The 23159-nt window shown below is 42.0% G+C and overlaps 1 protein-coding gene across 1 annotated transcript; it reads right to left on the bottom strand.

The window, feature by feature from the left end:
* Positions 1-11606: 11606 nt before the first annotated feature.
* LOC106503777 lies at positions 11607-14666 on the bottom strand. The gene is made up of 3 exons (XM_018044080.1): positions 13717-14666; positions 12766-12964; positions 11607-11811 (listed from the first exon to the last, which is right to left on the bottom strand). The coding sequence occupies exons 1-2, from the start codon at positions 14324-14326 to the stop codon at positions 12807-12809; spliced, it is 768 nt and encodes a 255-aa protein (XP_017899569.1). The 5' UTR covers positions 14327-14666; the 3' UTR covers positions 11607-11811; positions 12766-12806.
* Between the last annotated feature and the right edge of the window lie 8493 nt (positions 14667-23159).

The raw sequence follows: 23159 nt of genomic DNA, 5'->3' as shown, positions 1-23159 counted from the left end.
TCTTGAAATACCTATAACGGAAAATAAACTGAAAAATAATATATGTGTGTATGTATAACTGAATCACCTTGCTGTGCACCTGGAACTTTGTAAGTCAACTTTGTAAGTTGCAAGTCTCTCTCTATATATAAAGAAAAATAAAATAAAGTGTATAGATCACATATGAGCAACTGTTTCAACCTCCTGTGAGAGACAGAAGGAGAATGTGGAGGGTTAAATGTTGCTAAAGTTACTTAGAAAAGAACATATAAGTTGACCTGGGTGCCTGGAGAATGGAGACTGGAGAGCGGAAGGAGTAAAACTAGGGGCTGAAAGGGATTCTTCAGGGCTCCCCAATTCACTTCAAGGCTCCAAGAAATGAAGACAGACTTCTTTTCATGACTGAGCTAATCACCTGCTCTACACTAAACAGGGACACCCCGTCCCAAATTCATATATTTAAATGTTTACCCACTCCATCGCCCAGGTGATGGTGTTTGAGAGTTGTGGCCTTTAGTAGGAGACACAGTGAAGATAATCAACATTCCCCTATATAGAACTTATGCATTATAGATTTCACCCCTTATACCGGCCTTGTTTTGTTTTACCTAACTCATACTCAGTATTTTCAATGGGGATAGTCCACTGGGTCCCAAGCTGTGAAGCCCATTTCTAAGTGACAGAGACTCAGTTTAACTTTATGAGCCATATGTCTGAGTGCCTATGCCCACTACGGGATATTTGAGGAGAATGGCTGCTATGATCTGGAGCACTGAAACACCACAATAATAAAATTCTTGAGGCAAATACATCTATTGGCTATCTTCAGGAGCTCCCTTAACACTCTAGGGGCATCTTTTAAAAATTTAGTGATATCTTCAAGTATTCCTCTATTTTGTTCCCAGGTATTATGTTCAAAAAGTTTTCCTAAAGAATGCATTTTAGCATTTGTTGAAAAGTGGAAGTGAAAGTCACTCAGTCATGTCCGATTGTTTGTGACTCCATGGACTACACAGTCCGTGGAATTCTCCGGGCTAGAGTACTGGAGTGGGTAGCCATTCCTTTCTCCAGTGCATCTTCCAAATCCAGGGATCAAACCCAGGTCTCCCACATTGCAGGCAGATTCTTTACCAGCTGAACCACAAAGGAAGCCCAGCATTTGTTGAAGTCAATTCCCAATCTATTTGCAGAAGTCTTAAGCCAATAAGCATTTTTTATGTTTAAAAACTATTATTGCACTATTGTGGTGAATATCACAGGCATATAGTACAGTCACAATGCTTTTCAGCCATTCTCTCTGTTGTCCCTAAATAAATCATCGCTCCTAAAGGAAACCCCATGCCAGTAATCAGTCCTTTTCCATTTCCCCCTCACTGCAACCAGGCTCTGATAACTACTAATCTCCTGTTTACCTCTATGAACTTACATTTTCTAGATAGCTGAGAGAAATAAAATCCTACAATATGCGACCTTTTGTGTCTGGCCTCTCATTCCTTTTTGCGGCTGAATGCTATGCCCGTGTACAGAGCGTCACTTTTGTTTATGAATGTGAAACCAGATGAGGACAAGTTGGTGGATCCTTGGGATGTTTCCCATTAGGGTTCCCAGTTCGGTTAGGGCTGCTATGAACATGGGGATAGAACTTTTTTTACCTTTTGTTTGAACAAATACCTCTAGTTCTTTGGCTTATATAGCTAATAGTGGAATTGATGAGACAACCATGAGGCTTTTAACTTTTTTGGGAGCTTTCAGACTCTTTTTGACAGCTACTTGCTGTTGTTCAGTTGTTCTGCCACTCAGCTGTGTCTGACTTTTTGCAATCCCATGGACTGCACACGCAAGGCTTCCCTTTCCTCCACCATCTCTCAGAGTTGGCTCAAACTCATGTCCATAGAGTTGGTGATGCCATCCAACCATGTCGTCCTCTGTTGTCCCCTTCTCCTCCTGCCTTCTATCTTTCCCAGCATCAGAGTCTATTCCAGTGAGTTGGCTCTTCCCATCAGGTGGCAAAAGTATTGGAGCTTCAGTTTCAGCATCAGTCCTTCCAGTGAACATTCAGGATTGATTTCCTTTAGCATTGACTGGTTTGATTTCCTTGCAGTCCAAGGGACTCTCAAGAGTGTTCTCCAACACCGCAGTTCGAATGCATCAATTCTTGGTGCTCAGCCTCCTTTATGGTCCAACTCTCACATCCATACATGACTACTGGAAAAACTTTGACTGTATGGACTTTTGTCATCAAAGTGATGTCTCAGCTCTTTGATTCACTGTCTAGGTTTGTCATAGCTTTTCTTCCAAGGAGCAAGCATCTTTTAATTTCATGGCTGCAGTCACCATCTGCAGTGATTTTAGAGCCCAAGAAAATAAATCTGTCACTGTGTCCATTGTTTCCCCATCTATTTGCCATTAAGTGATGGGACCAAATGCCATGATCTTAGTTTTTTGAGTGCTGACTTCTAAGCCAACTTTTTCACTCTCCTCTTTCACTTTCATCAAGAGGCTCTTCAGTTCAACGTTGCATTCTGCAATAAGTGTGGTGTCATCTTCATATCTCTGGTTGTTGATATTTCTCCCAGCAATTTTGATTCCAGCTTGATCTTCATCCAGCCAGGCATTTCACGTGATATACTCTGCATATAAGTTAAATAAGCAAAGTGGCAATTTACAGCCTTGACATACTCCTTTCCCAATTTGGGACCAGTCCACTGTTCCATGTCTGGTTCTAACTGTTGCTTCCTGACCTGCATACAGATTTCTCAGGAGGCAGGTAAAGTGGTCTGATATTCCCATCTCTTTAAGAGTTTCCCACAGTTTGTGGTGATCCACACAGTCAAAGACTTTAGTGTAGTTATTGAAGTAGAGTGACACTACTTGTGTTCCACTTGATGCAAACATATTTGAAGATCAGAGTGCTTCTTTCCAATGAAATGAATTAATACGGTACCTTGCTTATGTAGCACTTCACTTTAAATTTATTAAAAATAAATGAAGATGGCTATTTTGGTCTGAGGATTATGTGTGGATCTTAATTACAAAATATACTCTCTGTCCCAGCCCACTGACCAGAAAGTGGCCACCCTCCTCCACAGAATTAATAGTAATCATTTAATTCTCACTTCAGCTCTCTAAGAAAGGTATTATTCCTCACATTTTCCATCCAGGGGGGACATGATATAGTAGAAGTCAGAGCTTAGACTCTGAAGCAAGACTGGCTGGGTTTGAATTTCACCTGTGCCACTCACTAGCTGTGGAATCTTAAGCAACTTACACAGCTCTGCTTTGCCGCAGTTTCCTCATCTGTACAGTAAGATAGTAATAAGACTTCCTTGTAGGATACAATGAGTTAATTCATGGAAAGCACCAAAATTATTATTGGAAAATATACAATCAATGCTCAAAAAATGGAAGATACTCTGGAGTTACGTGGGCTTTTTCTTCTGGCCCGTTGATAGGACATATGAGAAGGAAAAATATGGATCACTGAAGCTACTTAGAAGAAAAAACACAGGTCACGGGAGGCACCCGACCTTATCCATAGTTCCTGATCTCAGTTTTGTAACTCTGACTGGAGGGAGGCTCTGGTGTACAGAAGGGTTGGAAAATGCAGTCCAGGGGGAGTTAGAGCCTAGGATATGTTCCAAATGTGTCTGCCTCAATCAGAAGCTCCTGGAATCCAGGAGATCAGAAAAGGCTCTTTCTGACACAGGCTCCAGGAAGGCTTTAGAGCTCCAAGGAATACAGGAAGTTCCCATGTTCAAATCTTCAAGTTGTGTACTTTCAAAGATGTAAAAATTGCAGCTTTCCCTCCATCTCCTATGGCTGACAATCTTCCAGCCATACCATCTCCCACTTCCTTTCTGTCCTCCCGTCAGTAACTCTTCTTGCCTGTTCATTTGATGCCAGCCCCTGTTATACTGTACTAGTATACTTTGCAAGGTACTGTACACTAAGATTAAAAATGTTTTCATTATTTTCTGTTTTTTTGTTTATGTATTATGTGTAAAGTATTATTAATTTATTATAATACAATACTATATAGCCAATTGTGTTAATTGTGTATCTAGGTTAACTTTATTGAACTTAACGAATAAATTGGACTTCTGAAAGCACTCTCAGAATGGAACTCATTCATATGTAGGGGCTTAATATATATACAAACTACTATGCTCACTGAATCACAATAAATTCATTTTAAACATGCTGCTATCCTGTTAATTTAGAAGTGGCAATGTACAAAGCAACTGATTGTTCATGATGGCTTCTCTTTGGGAGACCTGAAGTGTAGTTCTGGCTTACCCAGTAGGGGTGATAAACCCTTAAGTTACATGGAACCAGCTTATTGCCTTACTTTATACTTTTGAATGACTAGACTTAGTGTTTTATTGTCATCACAGAATTTAAATGGTTTCACATATAACATTATTCAAAGCTCTTAGTCCATATCAAGTTAATGTTTCAGCTTTCCTTTTCAATGAGACTCTCAAGTACTTCCTATAGCAGAAGCTTCAGCAGTTACACCTTTCTGTCAGCAGCTTTGTCTAGATATTCATGTGGACATGGTCTTCTTCACAATGGAGCACAGGACAAATGAAAAAGAATTTTCCCTGTGGTTCTGATTTACTATAACGAGGGATAAGTGGGCTTAGGGTAAGTACTGTCATGGAGAGCAAAAGGGAAATTTAGTTGAACATAATGTAAATTGGCAGGAATAAGCCTCAGTTGCACGCCCCTTACTTGGGTTTGGATCTCAGTTTTTGACTACTAAAATGTGTTCACAACACGCACTGGAAGATGTAGCCCCATCTGGCAACACTGGAAATAAGCAAGGAGTCATAGGGCCCCTTAATACAGAGAAATTCACCATCACTGAGCTGATGAACTCAAGGTGATCCAGTATTCCATCATTCATCATTATAACAGTATTTACTGAGAGAACACCATGCCAGCCACTGTGCCATGCACAGCCACACATACATCGAACCCTGGGGAAATGACTGTGTAGTAGAAATACAGATGATGAAATAAGGAATTCCGAAACACATGATATGGGGATATACATCAGAGGGGCTCCTAAACCAGGCTTGGAGGTTTGCCAAGAAAACTGGATGTCTAGGACAGGAGTGAAAGGAAGTATTAATCCTCAGACTTTTATATCTTTCCCTCAACCCTGCCAGAATGTATGGGCGAGTCCTGTTTTCTGAGTAAAATGTAAAGCCAACCACTTCCTAACACCTTTGCTTTGTCACTCTGATCCAAAACACCATCATCTCTCAGGTGGACTACTACAATAGCCTCCTAACTGGCATCTCCACCTTCAGGTTTACATCCTGTGGCAAGTGTCATACATCAGCTCACCTGATTCCATCCCAATCCCAATTAGACCAAGTAAGTCTTGATAGAGGTTGGAAGCCAAGTCTACCTTTCCTGAACTCTTGCCCTGATGACCTGGATTCCATGAATAGAAGCCTCTGCCAAGCACATAAGAAACACCCATGAGACTTGGAAGGAGAAGTGAGGTGTAGTCCGTGCTGCTTCTGTGGTTTCTGTTTTCTGTTAGTGAGTGTGGGCTCCCAGCCAAAATCTGCAATGGTCTCAGCAGAAACAGCGTAGTCCAGTGGCTTCCTCGCTTCCCACCCTCCTGATTATGCCAGTTATGTGGCATTATTCAGGAAAATAGTTCTATAAATTGTAACTACCTGAGTTAAATAAAAATGGCCACTCCAAAAGTCTCTCATTCTTTTTCTCATAGCCCCGGTTGTTTTGTATACTCTTCTCATCTATTTATGCATGCCTGTTTTTAAATTTTGTAAATTCTCCAGGCAAGAATACTGGAGTGAGGTTGCCATTCCCTCTCCAGTGGTTCTTCCTGACCCAGGGATCAAACCCAGGTCTCCCACATTGCAGGCAGATTCTTTACCATCTGAGCCACCAGGGAAGCCCCAGGAGCACTGGAGTAGGTAGCCATTCCCTTCTCCAGAGGATCTGCTGGACGCAGAGATTGAATCCAGGTCTCCTGCATTGCAAGCAGATTCTTTACCATCTAAGCTGCCAGGAAGACCCTTAAAAATGCCCTCCTATAGCATATATTGTTGGGACTTCCCTGGTGGTTGATGGTTAAGATCCTGCCTGGCAGTGCAGGAAAAGCAGGTTTGGTCACTGGTCAGGGAACTAATGAGCTTTCCCGACAGCTAGTGAGTGGCTAAAAAGAATCCTCTTTCAATGCAGGAGACACAGGAAATGCAGCTTCGAGTCCTGGGTCAGGAAGATCTCCTGGAGGAGGGCATGGCAACCCACTCCAGTATTATTGCCTGGAGAATACCAATATTTGGGGATTTAGGAGCCTGGAGGACTACAGTCCAATGGGTCTCAAAGAGTCAGACACAACTTAATGACTACTCACACATGCACACAGGGAATTAAGATCCCTCATGCTGCTGAGCAGCTAAGCCCACGTCGAACAACTGGAGAGCTACAACTACTGAGCCCACATGCCACAATGTGCACTGAAACAAAGATCCCACATGCCACAACGAAGACCCAATACAGTCAAATAAATATTAAAAACAAAACAAAAAGCTTATGACTTAAAAAAGATAATGACAGTAATTATGCTCTAAGTAGGCAAGAATGCGGAGTAAGTAGAATTCTCATGTTCGCTATTGGGAATATAAACCGGTACAACCATTTTGAAAGATAACTGAGATTACCTAGTAAAGATGAGGGGCTTCCTTGCTGGCTCAGCAATAAAGAATCCACCTGCCAATTCCAGAGATGCAAGTTTGATCCCTGGGTCAGGAAGATCCCCTGCAGAAGGAAATGGCAACCCACTCCAGTATTCTTGCCTGGGAAATTCCATGATCAGGGGAGCCTTGCAGGCTACAGTATATGGGGGTCACTAAAGAGTTGGACATGACTTAACGACTAATCAACAACAGGTACAGTAGAACTGTTCCTGAGCCCAAGCTTGCTCTGCTCCCTTCACAATGGGCCAATGAATCAGAAATAAGCTGTTGAGGCAAGGAATACAATTTTATCTGGAAAGCCATCTGACCTATCAGATGGCAGACTAATGTCTCAAAATAACCCTCTTATCAGGGTCTGGATACAAGGTTCCTTTATAGATCAGGTGGGAGGAGGCGAGGAAACAAAGTGAAAAGCCCATAAATGTTCTAAATATCTCTTAGAATGGCAGGCCTCAGGAAGCAGATGTTTAACTTCTTCCTTTCAGTCATCCACATGTGGATAGGGTCTTAAACAAAAGCAGTTTAATGTAACAGTTAGGCAGAGGGGCAGGGTTCTCCGAGGCAGCCATTGTGTATGACTATAATAACAAAAGCAATGAAAAACAAGTCAAAGTAACAGTTCCAACATGCAGTCAGAATTGGCTTTTCCCTGCAACAGAACTTGGGCACACACTATGATCCAGGACTTTCATGTCTATGAATGTACCAGAGATCAGGGCTTCTCAACTGTTGACATTTTGGAAGAGACAATTCTGCATTGTGGACTGTCCTGTCCATTGTAGGATGCTTAGCATTGTCTCTGGCCTCTACTCACTAGACGCCAGGAGCACATCCTCAGTCACGATAACCAAAAATGTTTCCAGACATTATCAAATGTTCCTTGGTTGGGGGGCATGGTGTACAAAATTGCCTCAACTGACAATGTAGAGAAACTCTCATGGATCGGCACCAGGGGATATGAATGAGAAAGTTCACCGCACAATAATTTGCAAAAAGATAAAAATGAAAACAACCCATATGTCCACAAACAAGAAATAGACACATTGTGGGATTTTCATATGATGGATAACTGTACAGCAATGAAAACTGACTTAGAAGTTATACACATCAGTATACACAAATCTCACAAACACAGGGTGATGGGGGAGGAGAGAAACACAAGGAATACATCTAGTATAATTATATTTGCATACAGTCCAAAATGGACAAGAAATAATGGAATTTGAAGGAACATTTCCATGCAGTGAATGTATAAAGAAGTGAATTATTAATAAAGTTCAGGATAGTTGTTACCTCTGGGAATGAATGAGAAAATGAATCAGAGTGGGCACAGGTAGGATTCAAAAGCATTGGCTATGTTCTAATTTTCAAGCTTTGTGATGGGTAGACAGGTTTTTCTATTATTATGATAGACCTTACATATATGCTCTATTATCTTCTGTATATACAAAATAGTTCATAATTCATAAGGAACTGATGGGGACTAAAATATTGTTGGAAATGGAAATAAAGGCACTAGAGTAAATAACAAATTGAATGAGAGGGAGAGAAAAAGAGCTAGGTTTTAGGTACCTCTTAGAATAGTTTTAAACTGATTTTCTTCATGATTTGGTGATGAAATCAATTTGTCATCTAAGCACACATAAACCATTGCTTAGACTTCTATGAAATGTAAATATCATGCCTCAAAACCTATTCTAGAATACTATGTGATTCATATCACAGAGGACTTAATAATACCACATGTCACAAAACATCATTTTCCAAGAGTCCTGCCATGTTAGAGTTTTAAATGTGTACTCCTTTGTATTCCTTGGAGTTACAAGCATCTGAAAATAGGGGGCTTAGAGTACAATGATTCTTCATCACTAACTTTAGTATCCTTAAAATATCCCTAAGTGGTAACAGAGGATCGTTTCCATCTCTGGCACCCACCATAGCCCTTTCTTTCTGTCCCAATGGTCATCTCCCAGGTAGTGGAATAAAGGAGAGCTTTGGATCATATCCTTTCAGAAGATGGAGCCATAAGCAAGGAAAATATCAAAACACCCTAACCTTTCCTGGGCGAGACAGAGAAGTCCAAGACAGGTCTTATCCTAAAGAAGCCCGAAATTTTCAAGGTTGAAGGACTCAGTGAGACTATGTTCAATACATGTGAAAATAGGAAACCCACACACACCCAGACTAACAGAAAAGGGTTTGTCTCTGACCTGATTTAGGGACCACCTCTCAGAGATCCAGAGAAGCCCGATATGTTAGAGCTTCAGCAGCCTTCACTGAAGCAAGCCTGAGCTTCCTCCCTCACCATGAGAGGCGTCACCTACATCTATGTGGATAATGTGGCCCACTTGTCCGTTGGCCTGTATACAAAGCCACCACCTCTTAGATTCCTCTCAGTCCTGAGAGTATAGCACTGACAGTGTCACTCAACCCTGAGAAGCACAGACTCAGTGAAGAGGAACACACATGCCTCTTGGGGCTGGGGACATGGGGCCACTTGGGGAGGAAATTCAGGGTCCTAGGTACCTGGACCATAATGAGAGGCAGGGACATGGACTCAAGAGGATGCATCAAAAAAGGCTTATCCAAAAAAGGGGTGTTTTGTGTTTAAAGTGAACCTGCAAATATTCTTAAGCCTGCATGAGGGCCTTTCATATTAACTACAGTTATCCATGGGTGGCTCAGTGTTAAGCAACTGCCTGCAATGCAGGAGACCTGTGAGACATGGGTTCAATCCCTGGGTCGGGAAGATCCCATGAAAGAGGAAATGCCAACTCATTCCAGTATTCTCACTGGGACAGTGAGACATTCCTATGGACAGAGGAGCCTGGAGGCCTATAGTCCACAGGGTTGCAAAGAGTTGGAAACGATTGAATTATATTACATTAACTATATTAACACAGAAATACACACACACACACACACACACGCTCCTAGCATGGCATGAGCCAAACAACCAATCTGAAGCCTTTCAAGTGACACTACATGGAGAAATTTCTACTTGGACTGTTATTTCATTAAACAATGAAAAAAGGTTTTGTGCCTTTTTTCTTTTTTCTAGCCATAAGTAATACCCTGCATTACTATGTGATAATACATTTTTAAATGACAAAACCAGAGTCATGGAAAAGGGTTGTGGATACCTTATACTAACTTCACTTTAACAAACCTTTATCAAGCACCTATGAAGAAGAAACCACAGTGCTTTAGAGGAGACGAATAGAAGCCTATAAGTTCTCAACTATTCAGAAGCTCACACTTTAGGGAGTCGGGGAGAAGCATTAATAAATAATGTTAATATACTCAAGGGTATGAGATGAACTAGCACAGAACATAGGAAAAGGTATTGCTGCTAACTAGCGAGCATTCAAGTGGCCTAACTAAATATAGAAATAAGGCCTTCTACCCTCAAACCCCTGGTACTCTCCTCTGATCCTCTACTCTGCTCAAATAGCACTTTACATTTTCCCTTCAATCAGTTCCAGATATTAGGCCCATTTCTCCTTTCAATTTTCTTTAGATGAAGAGATATTTCAGACCTAGACAAAGGTACGGAGATTACTACACCCATGCAACCATCGCTCATCTTAAAAACAAAATATTACAAATAAACTTTAAACCCATTATACCTCTCCCCAGTTGAATTCTCCCTCTATTGAATAAGGTGTACCACTGTCCTAAATAAGGTTATTGTTTTCATACACACCTTTCTGCATGCTACATATGTATGCATCACTCCTATGTATACCTTTTACTACAAATATATGAACCTATCATTAATATAAGAACTGTTGCATGCTTCTAAACTTCACATATGTATGGTACCATGCCTTTACTCTTTCAGAAGTAGGTTTTATCTATTTGTCACTTCCATCCCTGAATCTTTGCCCCTTGTTATAAGCTGTATTTTGTCCCCCTAAAAAGATAGGTTGAAGTTTTACCCCTTGAACCTGTAAATGTGACTTTCTTTGGAACTAGGATATTTGCAGGTATAATAGTTAAGATGAGGTCATACTGGATTAGGGTGGGTCCTTAATTCAGAATGACAGATATGAGAAGAGAAAGGACAAAGAAACAGACAGGGGAAGACGCTATGTGACGATGGAGATGCCAACGATTGACAGCAACCACCAGAAACTAGGAGAGAGGCATGAAACAGATTCTCCCTCAGAGCCTCTCGAAGGGACCACCCTTTCCTATATATTGACCTCAGATTTCTGGCTTCCAGAACTGGGAGAGAATTTATTTCTGTTGTTTTAATCCATCTGGTTTGTGGTATTTTGTTATGGCAACCTTAGGATACTAACACACCCCTCCAAGAGTGCTGCCTATCTCAAACCCCTGAGAATTCTAGTGTCTTCCTAAGTCCAGATCTTACCACCCTGTTTAGTTTACCTGCGACAGTACCAAGTCAGTGAATTAAGGATGAACCTGCAGTGGGTGTAGTAAACCTTTCCCCCACTGCTCTAAACAGTGGTTCTGAAACTCCAGTGTGCTTCAGTAGCACCTGGAGGACTGTAAAACCCTGATGGCTAGCGGCCTAGCCTCAGGATTTCCAACTCAGTAGGTCTGGAGCAGGGTCTGAGAATGTGCATTGCAAACAAGTTCCCAGCTGATGCTGATGCTGCTGTTCCAGGCAAGCTAGGTCATCCAGCAGTTTCTTTCAATAAAATATAGTAGAGGCTAGGGCACCATCACACAGATTATTTACAACCTTATATTTTAATTTATTTGGAGCTGCAATAAAAGGATTTAAAACAGGCTTGACAAATAGCTGAAAGAAATCCCTTTCCATGACAGTAAGCTAGGCCAAAATAAATAGAAAAATGATAGATTTGAGTCAGTGTTATTTATGTGAAAAAAAAAAACACTACAGCTTATTACTTCCAAACAAGCTTTTATTTCCAATGTGAACAATACTATCAAATTATCTGTTAAAAGGTAAGAGTAAAGTCAGATGTCAGTAGTTAATATCATTTTGGGGGGTTGAAACTTTGAAACAAAATTAGTATTTCAGGCTAATGAAAACAAGAATATCCATGAAGAACAAATTCATCTTTTTCTATCTGCTTCTTTTTATGCCTTCTCACTGTAGGATGAAATAAGAGCCAGTTAACAATTGTACCTCAATAACATGCACCAGTGACTTTCTAAATATGAGTCAATACTATGTACATCTATTTTCTCAACAAGGAGAAAACAAAATGTTTTCTTCTTGTAACCCAAACCCTTGGTAATCACAGTGCACATCATTTCTCACGCAAAAATTATCTCCCTCTTGCCCAACACTATTAACGCTTGCTGTTTCCTTGAAAGGCCACACTGTGATTTAAATAAGTCATTCCACCTTAAAAACTGGTGTTCCCTTGCACAAATCATAAATCCCTTATATTTCCAGACCTTCAGTTTCCACATGTGTAAAATGAGAATGAGGCTTTGTCAAACATCCACATGCATGAAAACTAAGAAAGAGTGAGAGAGTGACTGAGAGAGACTAAAAGATGAGTGAATAGAGGAAAGAGAAACAGAGATTTAATTACCAACTCAGGGATAACCAATATTACTAAGACTAGTTTTCTTTTCTTTTGAATAAAAAAATCTAACTTGAACTAATATTTGTGAATTAATCCTGAAATGCAGTTCTCTTGAAACCCTTAACATCTTACTACTTTGTAAGGAATCACTTTCTTAAAGTCATCATCAGTACAAGAGACTAAAATTCTGTGGCCAGGCGATGATAACACAGCTAATGCACGACCTAGTCACTTTAGCTGCTGCTTCTGGTGACTATTTTCTAAAGAAGCACTGGTCTCCACTAAAGCTACAGGACAAAGGACTTGTGGCTATAAATGAAATACATTTCAGAACATACTGCCTCCTACATTATCTAGAATACATTATTAACAATAAACTTTTTTTCCAAAATTTAATTTCAACCATTTTCTTATTTACTTTACAGAAGAAAAATTTAAAACTATAAAGCTGTTAGTAAGACGTATGTGTCAGGAATGGTTATGTCATACTAAAGCCTATGCAATAATACCTGTATTATCCAGAGCTGCTCTTTGCTGAGACCACATCCATTTAGAGTCCTTCAGGTTTTTCATTTTCATCCTCTTCCTCTTCATCAGCCTTTTCATACTGATCCTCACCCTCATCATTAGGGCAGAATGACGCAGACATTGGGGTCAAAAGTTGGCAGGGAAAATATCCCAACTGAAAATCAGCAGCAGAGTCTAGGCCTGAGAGAAGAGAAATAGGTTTAACAAAAGAAAAAACAAATAATACCTGGATACACTTCTACCCCCCATCATGTCTGCTGCTTGACGATTTTCACAAACGTTTTTCCCCTCTTTCCAGTAGATCTGACACAGATCTCTTTGATTATTTCTGGCCCCTTTGGAGAACGGATCCAAATCATTTGATACTGATACCATTTTCTCTGTGTTTTTCGGAACCTCAATGGAAAAAAAATGTTCGTTCGATTTAAAGGCAAACTCTATGGGGACGCTCACAGATTCCTCAATCACTGAAAAGTGCCCCTGTGCTATGTCATCATTTTCTCGGATCCTCCTACCGAGAATATTCACATTTTTTAAAGCCGTTAACCGAAAGGGAGGGATGCCACTTGTTTGCCTCTAGGTTGGTAGAAGGCAGCATGCTTTTTCTCGAGACCATGAAGGTCTATAGAACTGGGCTTCCACTTGTGCTAATTGTGCCTGGAGGTTTTTGAGAGTTTTGACCCACTGCGTGACTGCTAGAGACCTGCCTTTGAGCTCAATGGCCCCACAAGGGCCTGAAGGCTCAGCCACCACTTGCCTGCCTCAGCCCCTCCGGGACCACAGGCCTCAACCTCCCAGTCTCAGAGGCAGCAGTCAGGGCTTCCTCGCCCAGAACTCGGCCTCCACTGGTGGTTCCTGTGTCTTCTAGGATGCAAACCCCTCCACAAGATCCCGCAGCTCCCAGGGTGGAGCGCCCTCCACCGGGTACTCACCCTGCAAGCCTCTGTCTCCCTCTCCCAGGTCTTCCCGCTCCTGAGGAGGCACCGGACCTTCTCCAGGGTCCGAGGGTGGTGGGGAGCAGCCCCCGGCCATCAGGTGGTCGGTGGGAGGCCGGAACAGGAGATGTTTGTTGTTACGGATATTGTGTAGAAAGGAGTCCACGTGACTCCAGAACAGGGGCCCAAACGTCTCCATAGAGAACCCAAGGCCTGTAACCGCTGCCGCACCCTCCTGCTCATTCTCATCCTCCTCTTCCTCTCCCTCTCCAGACAGAGGCGCCTCCTCCTCCACGACTTCCACATCGAAATCAATCTCCCCCTCTTCCTCGTCCTCCTCCATCGCCTCTACATCTTCCTCCATCTTCTCCTCCTCTAACGGCTCTCTACCACACTCCTCTCCCACTGCGGCCTGAGGCCAACCCTGCTCCTCGGGACGGGCTCTGGAGACCTCCAAGGAGGCCAGAAGAGCCGTGGCCTCCTCGACTCCTTCCATCCCCTCCGAAGCAGATGCTTGGACCCCAAGGAGACTGGGGTCGCGGCCCGCCCCGCCACCAGCTCTATCCGGGCCACCCGGGATCCAGTCGTGCTCCTCTGTGGCAGACATGGCAGGAGAGACGTGCCAGACAGGGATCGTCCTGCAGTGATGTCTGCGGGGAAGATGGCGGCCGCTGAGTGTCGCGCTGAGGAGACGCTGTTGGCCGCGGGACTGCAGGGTGGGGGTGGGGACAGCAGAGACGTCGGCTGCACAGGGAACAGGAGTCTGCGAGCTGCTGGTGTGGGCCCCACAATAGGAATGGTGAGGGGATGGCCCGCACACCCACCCACCAAGACCGAAGAATCCGACTCTTTATGCCAGCATGGAATATAACTCACTAGGGTCCTCTGCCTATGGAATTTTCCAGGGAAGAATACTGGAGTGGGTTGCTATTTCCTTCTCCAGGGAATCTTACTGACCCAAGGATAGAACTTGTGTCTCTTGCATTGGCAGGCAAACTCTTTACTTTCTGAGTACAACTTTCTTAACAGTGTGAGAATTTATTTGGTTAATTGTTCTGCAGTTTGTGGGTCATCTGCTCAGCAGCTCTAAGGTGGGGTTAATGGCGACCTCCTCCAAGAGGGCTTATGCCACACTCTGTGTGACCCAGGTCTGCTGCACGCAGAACCCCTGCCCCTGTGGCAGGCCACTGCTGACGTGTGCCTCTGCAGGAGATACTCAAATACTCAAAGACAGATCTGGCTCAGTCTCTGTGGGGTCTCTGGGTCCTGGTGCACACAAAGTTTTGTTTTTACAAAAGCTGGAGCATTTACAGTTTACTACAATTTGAGGTGATGTGAATAGAAGCAGGAAATCTATTCACAAGACTGTGTATCTTGCTACAGTCAAACAAGATTGCATGTTATCCACCTTGCATTAGGTACCTGAGTCAGAAAAACTGGTTACAGACTCAGTCTACCAGTGCCCACATACTTACATAGATTAGCACCTGGATAGTGATGGTGAGGGGAATAAGCTCATTTTAATAAATGAAATTTATGGGGGAGCTTGTCAAGGGAGAGATATATGCTATGGCCTCTAAAATCAGGTTGGCAGAAGAAAGTCCAGAATGTGGTTAAATCTGCCATTTTATGTTGTTACTGTGACTAAGGCCAGTTGCAGGCTTGTTTTAGTAAGCAATTATATGTGCCTTCTAGTTCAGATTGGTGTGATTACTGCCTGAGTTTCCTGCCAACTACCAGTAACAAATAGGCAGGAGGGCCAAGTTATCTCAAAAATACAAATCAACTATATTATATATTTGGCCCATTTATGGCCCTGTATATCACAATGTTCCTTTATTTCAGTGTGGGACTACCTGTTCCATTGCTTCCATTCTGGGGGAATTTTTCCTTGGCAGCTGCTTGTGTAACTTTAATAGCCTCAGAGATGGCTACTTGGGAGGTAATCATGTGACTATACCAAAAGATTTCCTCCAAGGTTAACTTTGCTACTGGGCTTATCATTATTGTTCTGTAGACATGATGGTTATGATTTAATATCCCCAAGAAGAGTAACATTGGGCTTCAATTTCCCTGAAGCTCTTCCCAAATCCTTGTTAATGATGCTTGGTAAGCCTGATGAATTTTGTAATAGTTGTAAACAAGTAGCTGTAAATTTGGATGGAAAAACTCCCATATAGAGAGTGGTTAGATTTCTCAATGGGATCAAATATGTTTCCATGAGAATTTTTTTTGCTGACATCCTCAAAAGCTGTGATTGTTTCCAGTGGGCAGTAAGTGTGGCAGTTGTTGAAGAGACCACTTCCATTGAGTGTGATGTAACCTTGAAGTTGGTATTGGAAGACACATTAGGAAAGAATTCCCAAACTGGATGTATTTCCTGACTCTTCAATCATGACTTCTCTGTGGTATTTTGTTGTATACATTCCTTTCCCTGTATAAATTCTTAACCAGGAAGGAAATTCATTGTGAGTTGCCCTTGGTCACTTAGTGGAACTTTTTTTAGTGCAAGCTTCAATAAATGGGACTTGTACTAGAGACAGAGAAAAAAAAATATAACTTATAAGAAAAGTAACCAATAGATGTAAAGATAAAAATTTCTGGCAGGGTTTACATTCCACATTTATACCAGGGATTAGTAAGACCTCTAATTTTATCTAATTGTAATTGCATAGAGTTTGTTGGTATGGCTCTGCATTATAGAATTTTTAATATGATCGCACCATCACAAGTATCCTGATTTTAATATTGGGTGCATATTATCTCTGGTCATTCCTTACATAAGACTCAAGACACAGTGGCTCTATGTAGTTAATGGCACTACTTAAAAACAGTGGGTCTCATCTGACTTGGGTTCAAAGTTGGCCCTGAGGGTTTAGAAGGCTAAAGAGTCTGGCTTAGTGAAAATGGGTTTTGCTAATAGTAGGAGACCAACATAGACAGCATATAAAAAGGCAGAGACATTACTTTGCCAACAAAGGTCCATTTAGTCAGAGCTTTGGTTTTTCCAATAGTCATGTATGGATGTTAGAATTGGACCATAAAGAAAGCTGAGCACCAAAGAATTGATGCTTTTGAACTGTGATGTTGGAGAATACTCTTGAGAGTCCCTTGGACTGCAAGGAGATCTAACCATCAATCCTAAAGGAAATCGTTCCTGAATATTCCCTGGAAGGTCTGATGATAAACCTGAAGCTCCAGTACTTTGGCCACCTTAAGTGAAGAACTGAGTCATTAGAAAAGACCCTGATGCTGGGAAAGATTGAAGGCGGAAGAAGGGGATGACAAACAACATCACCGACTCAATAGACATGAGTCTGAGCAAGCTCTGGGAATTGGTGGTAGACAGGGAAGCCTGGCGTGCTGCAGTCCATGGGGTCACAAAGAGTCTGACATGACTGAGTGAATGAACTGAACTGAACTGAACTGAACTGAATAGTACAAGAAACAGAAGAAGATTGCTAGCTTCAGTGTTGGTATCTGTGGTCATTTAGTAGGACTGACAAATGTGAATAGCCAACATCATGGTTCCCATTGTCCCCAATCAGAGCTCTGTTGTAAGACTCCCTATTAATTCCATGTGGTATGGTTTCCAGACAGATCATGTCAAGTTGTGTGTAGATTACTAGGGATGAGTCGACCACCAATAGACATAGAGTCAACACTGGCAAGGGTAGGGACTTCTCAGGTGAGAAAGGGCTATGTAACAGCATAGGGCTTAAAGTGTGAGGTCACCTGTAGCCAGCAGTAGAGGATCTGACTGTCCCTAGATATTGTTCACATGGTGTTACCTGGTCTGGTAAAGGTTTAGGTCCACCTCTTCAGTGGACCAAAGTACACGGATGGTGGATAAGGTCAATTCTGTCTCAAGAAAGTGGTGGGTAGTTTGTTTGGTTTATACTGGATGACTATGAACACAGGCTCAGGATGGTTTCACAACCATTAGTCCATGTCAGGTTCTCATCAGGATCATGAAGGATGTGGCTAAGCTCTGGGTTTTCTATGAGGGAGAAAGGAAAGATGAAAGTACCAGGTGAATGTTTCTTTTTTGTATGTGGCAATGCCTGGGCTCCCATGTCTGTGAAAACCAATAATTGGGTTGTGTCTGGTGGGAATGTTATACCAGTAGACACAGAAATATCTCTGTGGGGTCCTTGTCATTAGTTGTGAAGTTAAACATGGTGGAGTTATGCCATATGGACATGAATTTAATATAATCTAAACTATGGGCAGTATTCTAGACCATTTGAAGGACCACTGCTCTCCAAATTCTCTTACTAGCCCTTGATTTAAAAGTCCTTTATGTCTTTCATGATACCTGCTACTGGAGGATGACAGGATAGGTTAAAAAAAAAACAAGCCATTATAAACAAACCAATGTTTATAATGCCTGCTGTTCTTTTGCTTTACCATGAAGTGGGAACTTTGGGTTGACTGTATAATTTGTATGGCAGTCCCAAGGACTGTAAAATCTGAATCACTGTATGTACACCTGAAATTAATGCTATATTATAAATCAACTGGAGCTCAATAAAAAATAACTAAAGTAAAAATTAAATGAAAAGTATAAAATGTTCAGTATTATACACATGTGATTATACACATTTTTTAAAAAGCCTGGAGGTTATGCAAATTAACTTCAGTGTCGGGGAATGTGGCTATATTCTCATGGAATTGCAATTCTCTAGCAGAGAGAGGTTAAGCTCAATCCAGTAGATACATTACCATTTTAATAGAGACTTCTGTTGGTATAGGAGGAGCTTCTGCTATTCCCCAGGGCACAATAGGAATCTCAATCCATAGCGTAACTGGCTCTGCTCCATTAGAGACATGAGTTTCAATAGGGGCTCAGTGTAACTCTGGAAGTTGCCTCTCCATTGGCTGATACTTTTGCATTGAGTCTGCGCATTGCTAAAGTCCACGGAGATTTGGTCCAGTGGCTCCCAGAGTGAATTTTAGGGTCACCCAAACTTCTACCTGTAAGGCCTGTCCTCAGAGCATTAGTTGTAGAGATGGGACAATAGCCTTTATTAGTTTATTTACTGCCTGTTGTTGCTTGGGTCCCCACAGATAAGTGGAAGTCCTGAGGGTGACTCCATACACAGGGACCAGCAAATATTAGAGGCTGGCAGCAGAATCCAAACATTCCTACAAAATGTTGAATCTCCTTTACCAACATGGGAAGATGGGGCCCTAGGAGATTTTCTTTTACCAAACTTGGACTAGGTTACCCTTTTGAGATTCAATTATAGCCCAGGTATTTAACAAACTAGGAGGTGCCTTGTACCTTATGGAGAGCAATTGCCCATGCCCTCAGTAAGGTGTTCACTCACAGTAGTGATGGTGTTTGACACAGAGTCTTGGCCAGGCCCAGGGATGAGCATGACATCAATACAACGCCAGAGCTGAGTTTCTGTAGGAGATGCCAGTACAGAACATGCATCTAGGTCCAGAATGCAAATCCAAATACAATTACAGAGGAATTCATGTACCCAACAGGCAACTGGGGAAAAATTGTACTGTTGATCCTCAACGGGGGAAGGCAAATTGTGACCAATTATCCTATGACATATTTAACAAAGAGAACATGTTAGCCCAGTCTTGGACTCTGAACCATTTACCAATATTATCTGAGTGTCATTCATTAAGGTATGAAATTCATAATGTCAATACCTAGTAGAGGCACTCTAATACAGGAAGAAGGCTTCTTTAACTCTCTCTAGTCCATAGACAGCCCCTACCTGTTACTAGTGGCTTTGAGGACATGCCATAGCAGGAAACCGAAAGTTGGGGATCCATATCCTTTTACTAACTTGGCTATGACAGGCCATAATCCTTGGGTGCTTTACTTTTAGTCAGTACCTCTCACACGGGTAAAGGAAGGTTAACTCATTCCCACTGGCGAGAGCCTACCAGTAGCATAAATACGTTAGGCTTATCTGCTGACTAAGGAAATCCATTTCAAAAATGGGAAAAGGAGACTCAGAGAGAACAACCAGGGCAGAGGCATTGTTTAGCCAAATAAAGTCAATCTTAAAAGCTCAGTAGAGAATTACCCCTTCAAATAATGCTCCTCTCAAGCTAGTCATCTCCTGGGGGAATCCCTTTAATGTAGCAGTCCCCAGCCTTTTTGGCGCCATAGATGGGTTTTGTGGAAGATAATTTTTTCCATGGACTGGGGTGGTAGCAGGGATGGTTTCAGGATGATTCAAGTGCATTACATTTATTGTGTACTTTATTCCTATTTTTATTACATCAGCTTCACCTCAGATCATCAGGCATTAGAACCTGGAGGTTGAGGACCCCTGCTTTAAAATATCAGTGCTCCCTGGGTTTTGGAAGATGTGGGCACCTTTGTAAATCAGAGCCAGGCAATGTTAATATTTTTGAGCCAACACTGCCAGGAGCCAGCCAGCATGGGAGATCCCACCCATGACAAGGTCATGCAGAGAGGCCTGATGGGCAAGGCAAGTCAGGCCTCAGGGGTTCCCCCTGGATTTTCCTGAACATCTACCCCCAAAAAACCACACTCTGCCTGCCTTACTGTACTGTGCTTTTCCACTCTTCTGACACTCTCTGGAAAAAGTTAACTTAGGCTTCAGTCTTCTGCATTTAAAAGGAATGTTTCAGCTTAAACCCCCTCTGATGCCTCTCTAACTTGCCTAACAGGTTCCCCCAGACTTTTTACAACTTGTGAATTGTTTACAGCCCCTCAACCACGAGAGGCACAAAGCTTAAGCATCTTAAAGATACAGAGCCTTTTCTAAAGAGCTAAAAATCATATTGGTGATGGGTTTTCACTGTTGAGTCAATAACTGCTGCCAGGCCTCCATATTCTTTATCTTTTAGGCACCTGAAGGATATTAATCGATGTAATTGGGATATAGAAATAGGAATATAGTAGTTTTGATGTTAGCAACACTAGACTTTTGAGTTAATTACTTTTCTTTGTTATAAATCACTGTACTCCTTTTCATTGTTATAAATTGTTGTATCTTTGCTATGTAAGAACGTAACTTTATTTAGTGCTTTCTGAGAGTGGCACCAGACTTTGGGAAGAACAACATAAATAAGTCTTCTGGTTGACAAACCCTTATCAGAAAAAAGGCTGTAAAATGCTAATTGGCTCTCTGGCCAAAAGATGATGTAAATCACCTAAGACTTGTGTATACAACTAGGTATGCAGAGAGAAAAGCCTGGTTTTGATAGGAGTCAGGGCTGCTGACGCTGCATAACTTTGTATTACCCATTGATCTCTATATACAATCAAAAGTATGCAAAGCCTTCTGAACAATAAAGGATGGACCAGTTTCTCAGACTAGTCTCTCGAACTAGTTTCTTGGAAATCTGGCTCCCCCCTTGTCTCTTTCTCCCTCTCACTCCCTCTCCTTTTCTGGCTGAATTCCCATCTGGAGCAAGGAGGCTCGCCAAGTCTACTTACTTGCCCTGGCTTTTAAGTTCCGTGAGGAAGAGAGCCCAAGGCGAGGCACTCTCCGATATTCAAACGGGCGCCAGTGGCCCAACATAGATGGTGCAAATCTCTTGTCCTGAGATTTTATTGGCTTTCCCCATAAACCAAGTTATTTAGCCTCTTTTCTCCACTAAATTTTCCTACTACACTATTTCTTCCTAATCTAATCTTATATTTCTAAATAAATAAGCTTTCCTCACCTATGCCGTTCACCCTTCAAATTTCCCTGGATCCACTGGGGCTGGACCCCAGCACAACACTACAGTTTATATGGTAAGAAGTCGACTGCCTGCCAGAAGAGGCCTGCTTTGAGAACACTGGGTCCTGATGTGATGTCTGGTCCTTGGTACTGGCAGAGGTCAAGGGCAGACATGGAAGGTAAGGCTGTCACTGAAGGAAAAGCCTGGCCAGGTTGGAATCTAGCTTTAGTAACTATATTAATTGGTATACAGATTTATCAGAGAACATCTAATATCTCATGGCTCCTTATCCCTTGGGGTCCAATACAACCAACTTCTCTTTTTCATTTCACAGTTCATGTTTAAAAGGGGACCTGGTGTTAAGTGGTTCATTTTGCCAAGGAAGGGGACAATCACTTTATGGACAGTGATTTTGAATTAGGCCAGGTAGCGTATTGAATGTACACTTGACAGGCAGCACTTGACTCTGAGTTTGTCATTCATGAGCTTCTATTAAATATAGGGAAGCTATGTCCTTTTGAATTGTCTGAGCATTAGACATCACTACCTGTAAAGAAGCTGACCCCAAGAAACAACCTGATGGTCTCACGACTGAATTCAGCCCCCTCAAGACTTGGCTAATCACTATGCTGCATGATGTCTGTGGTCTGAGAAGCCCATTCCATCAACCCAGTTGATGGATACTAATGTCCTTTGAGAGTCTGCCAGGATCAAATGTTGGATCTCCTTTACCAGCATGGGAGGTTGGGGTACTAGGAGCTTTCCTTTTACCGAACTGGGACTAGTTTACAAGTGTTAATAGCCTTGATAGGGAGGCCAGAGGTCCCCAAGCTGCGGGAGGAAATAAAGTACAACTGGCAGATGTCCTTTTTTCTTTTCTCTTCTAATCCTGTGTTGCCATGGCATGGCGACACTTGGTTCCACCTGAACTTAACTTTATCTCAAACCTTGAGTTAACCATTGTGGTTTTTTAAATGGAAATGTTTTCTTAAGCTATGTTAATGAACTACATATTTGCTTGGAAATCTGCCTTTCTTCAAGATTCATGTCAATTGTTTTATGGCTGGGGATGTGGACCTTGTGCCAATGCTATCTCAAAATGTATGTTGTGGGTGAGAGGCCTGGTGCAACTCTCAGTTCTGTGAGGCATTTCCCTTTCTCTAATTAGCAGCTTGCTAATAGGGATATAACTCCCTGTTAAAAACTAGCAAGGGGGCACTCTTTCTGTCTCATTCTGACGTATATGTCAGAAGCTTTCTCTATGTCTTTAATAATTTAATAAAACTTGATTTCTCACAAAAAGCTCTGAGCGATCAAGCCTCATCACTGGCCCTAGATCGAATTCCTTTCCTCTGGAGGTCACAAATCCTGGAGTCATTCATGGCTTATAGCAGCAACCTTTCATCTACCCTTTCAAGTTTCAATTATAGACCAGACATTGAACAAACTAGGAGGAGAATTAATTGAAGGGCTAATTCTCTACTGAGGTTTTAAAATTGACTTCATTTTTCTAAAAGGTGCTTCTGCCCTGATTGTTCTCTGAGACCATCTCTTTTCCCATTTTAGAATGGACTTCCTCAGGCAGCAGGTAACCTCATGAAACAAGCCTAAGGCTTTTATGCTGCTGGTGAGTATTGGCCAGTGGGAATGAGTTAACCTTCCTCTACCTATGTAAGAAGTACTGACTAATCAGAAGGATTATGGCCTGTCATAGATGACTTAATGAAAGGATATGAATTCCCATCTTCAGTTCCCTGATATGGCCTGTG

The sequence above is a fragment of the Capra hircus genome (assembly GCF_001704415.2).
Source record: "Capra hircus breed San Clemente chromosome X unlocalized genomic scaffold, ASM170441v1, whole genome shotgun sequence".
NCBI classification, from domain to species: domain Eukaryota; kingdom Metazoa; phylum Chordata; class Mammalia; order Artiodactyla; family Bovidae; genus Capra; species Capra hircus.
The sequence above is the reverse complement of the archived record's forward strand: the minus strand, read 5'-3'. Positions and strand labels throughout refer to the sequence as shown.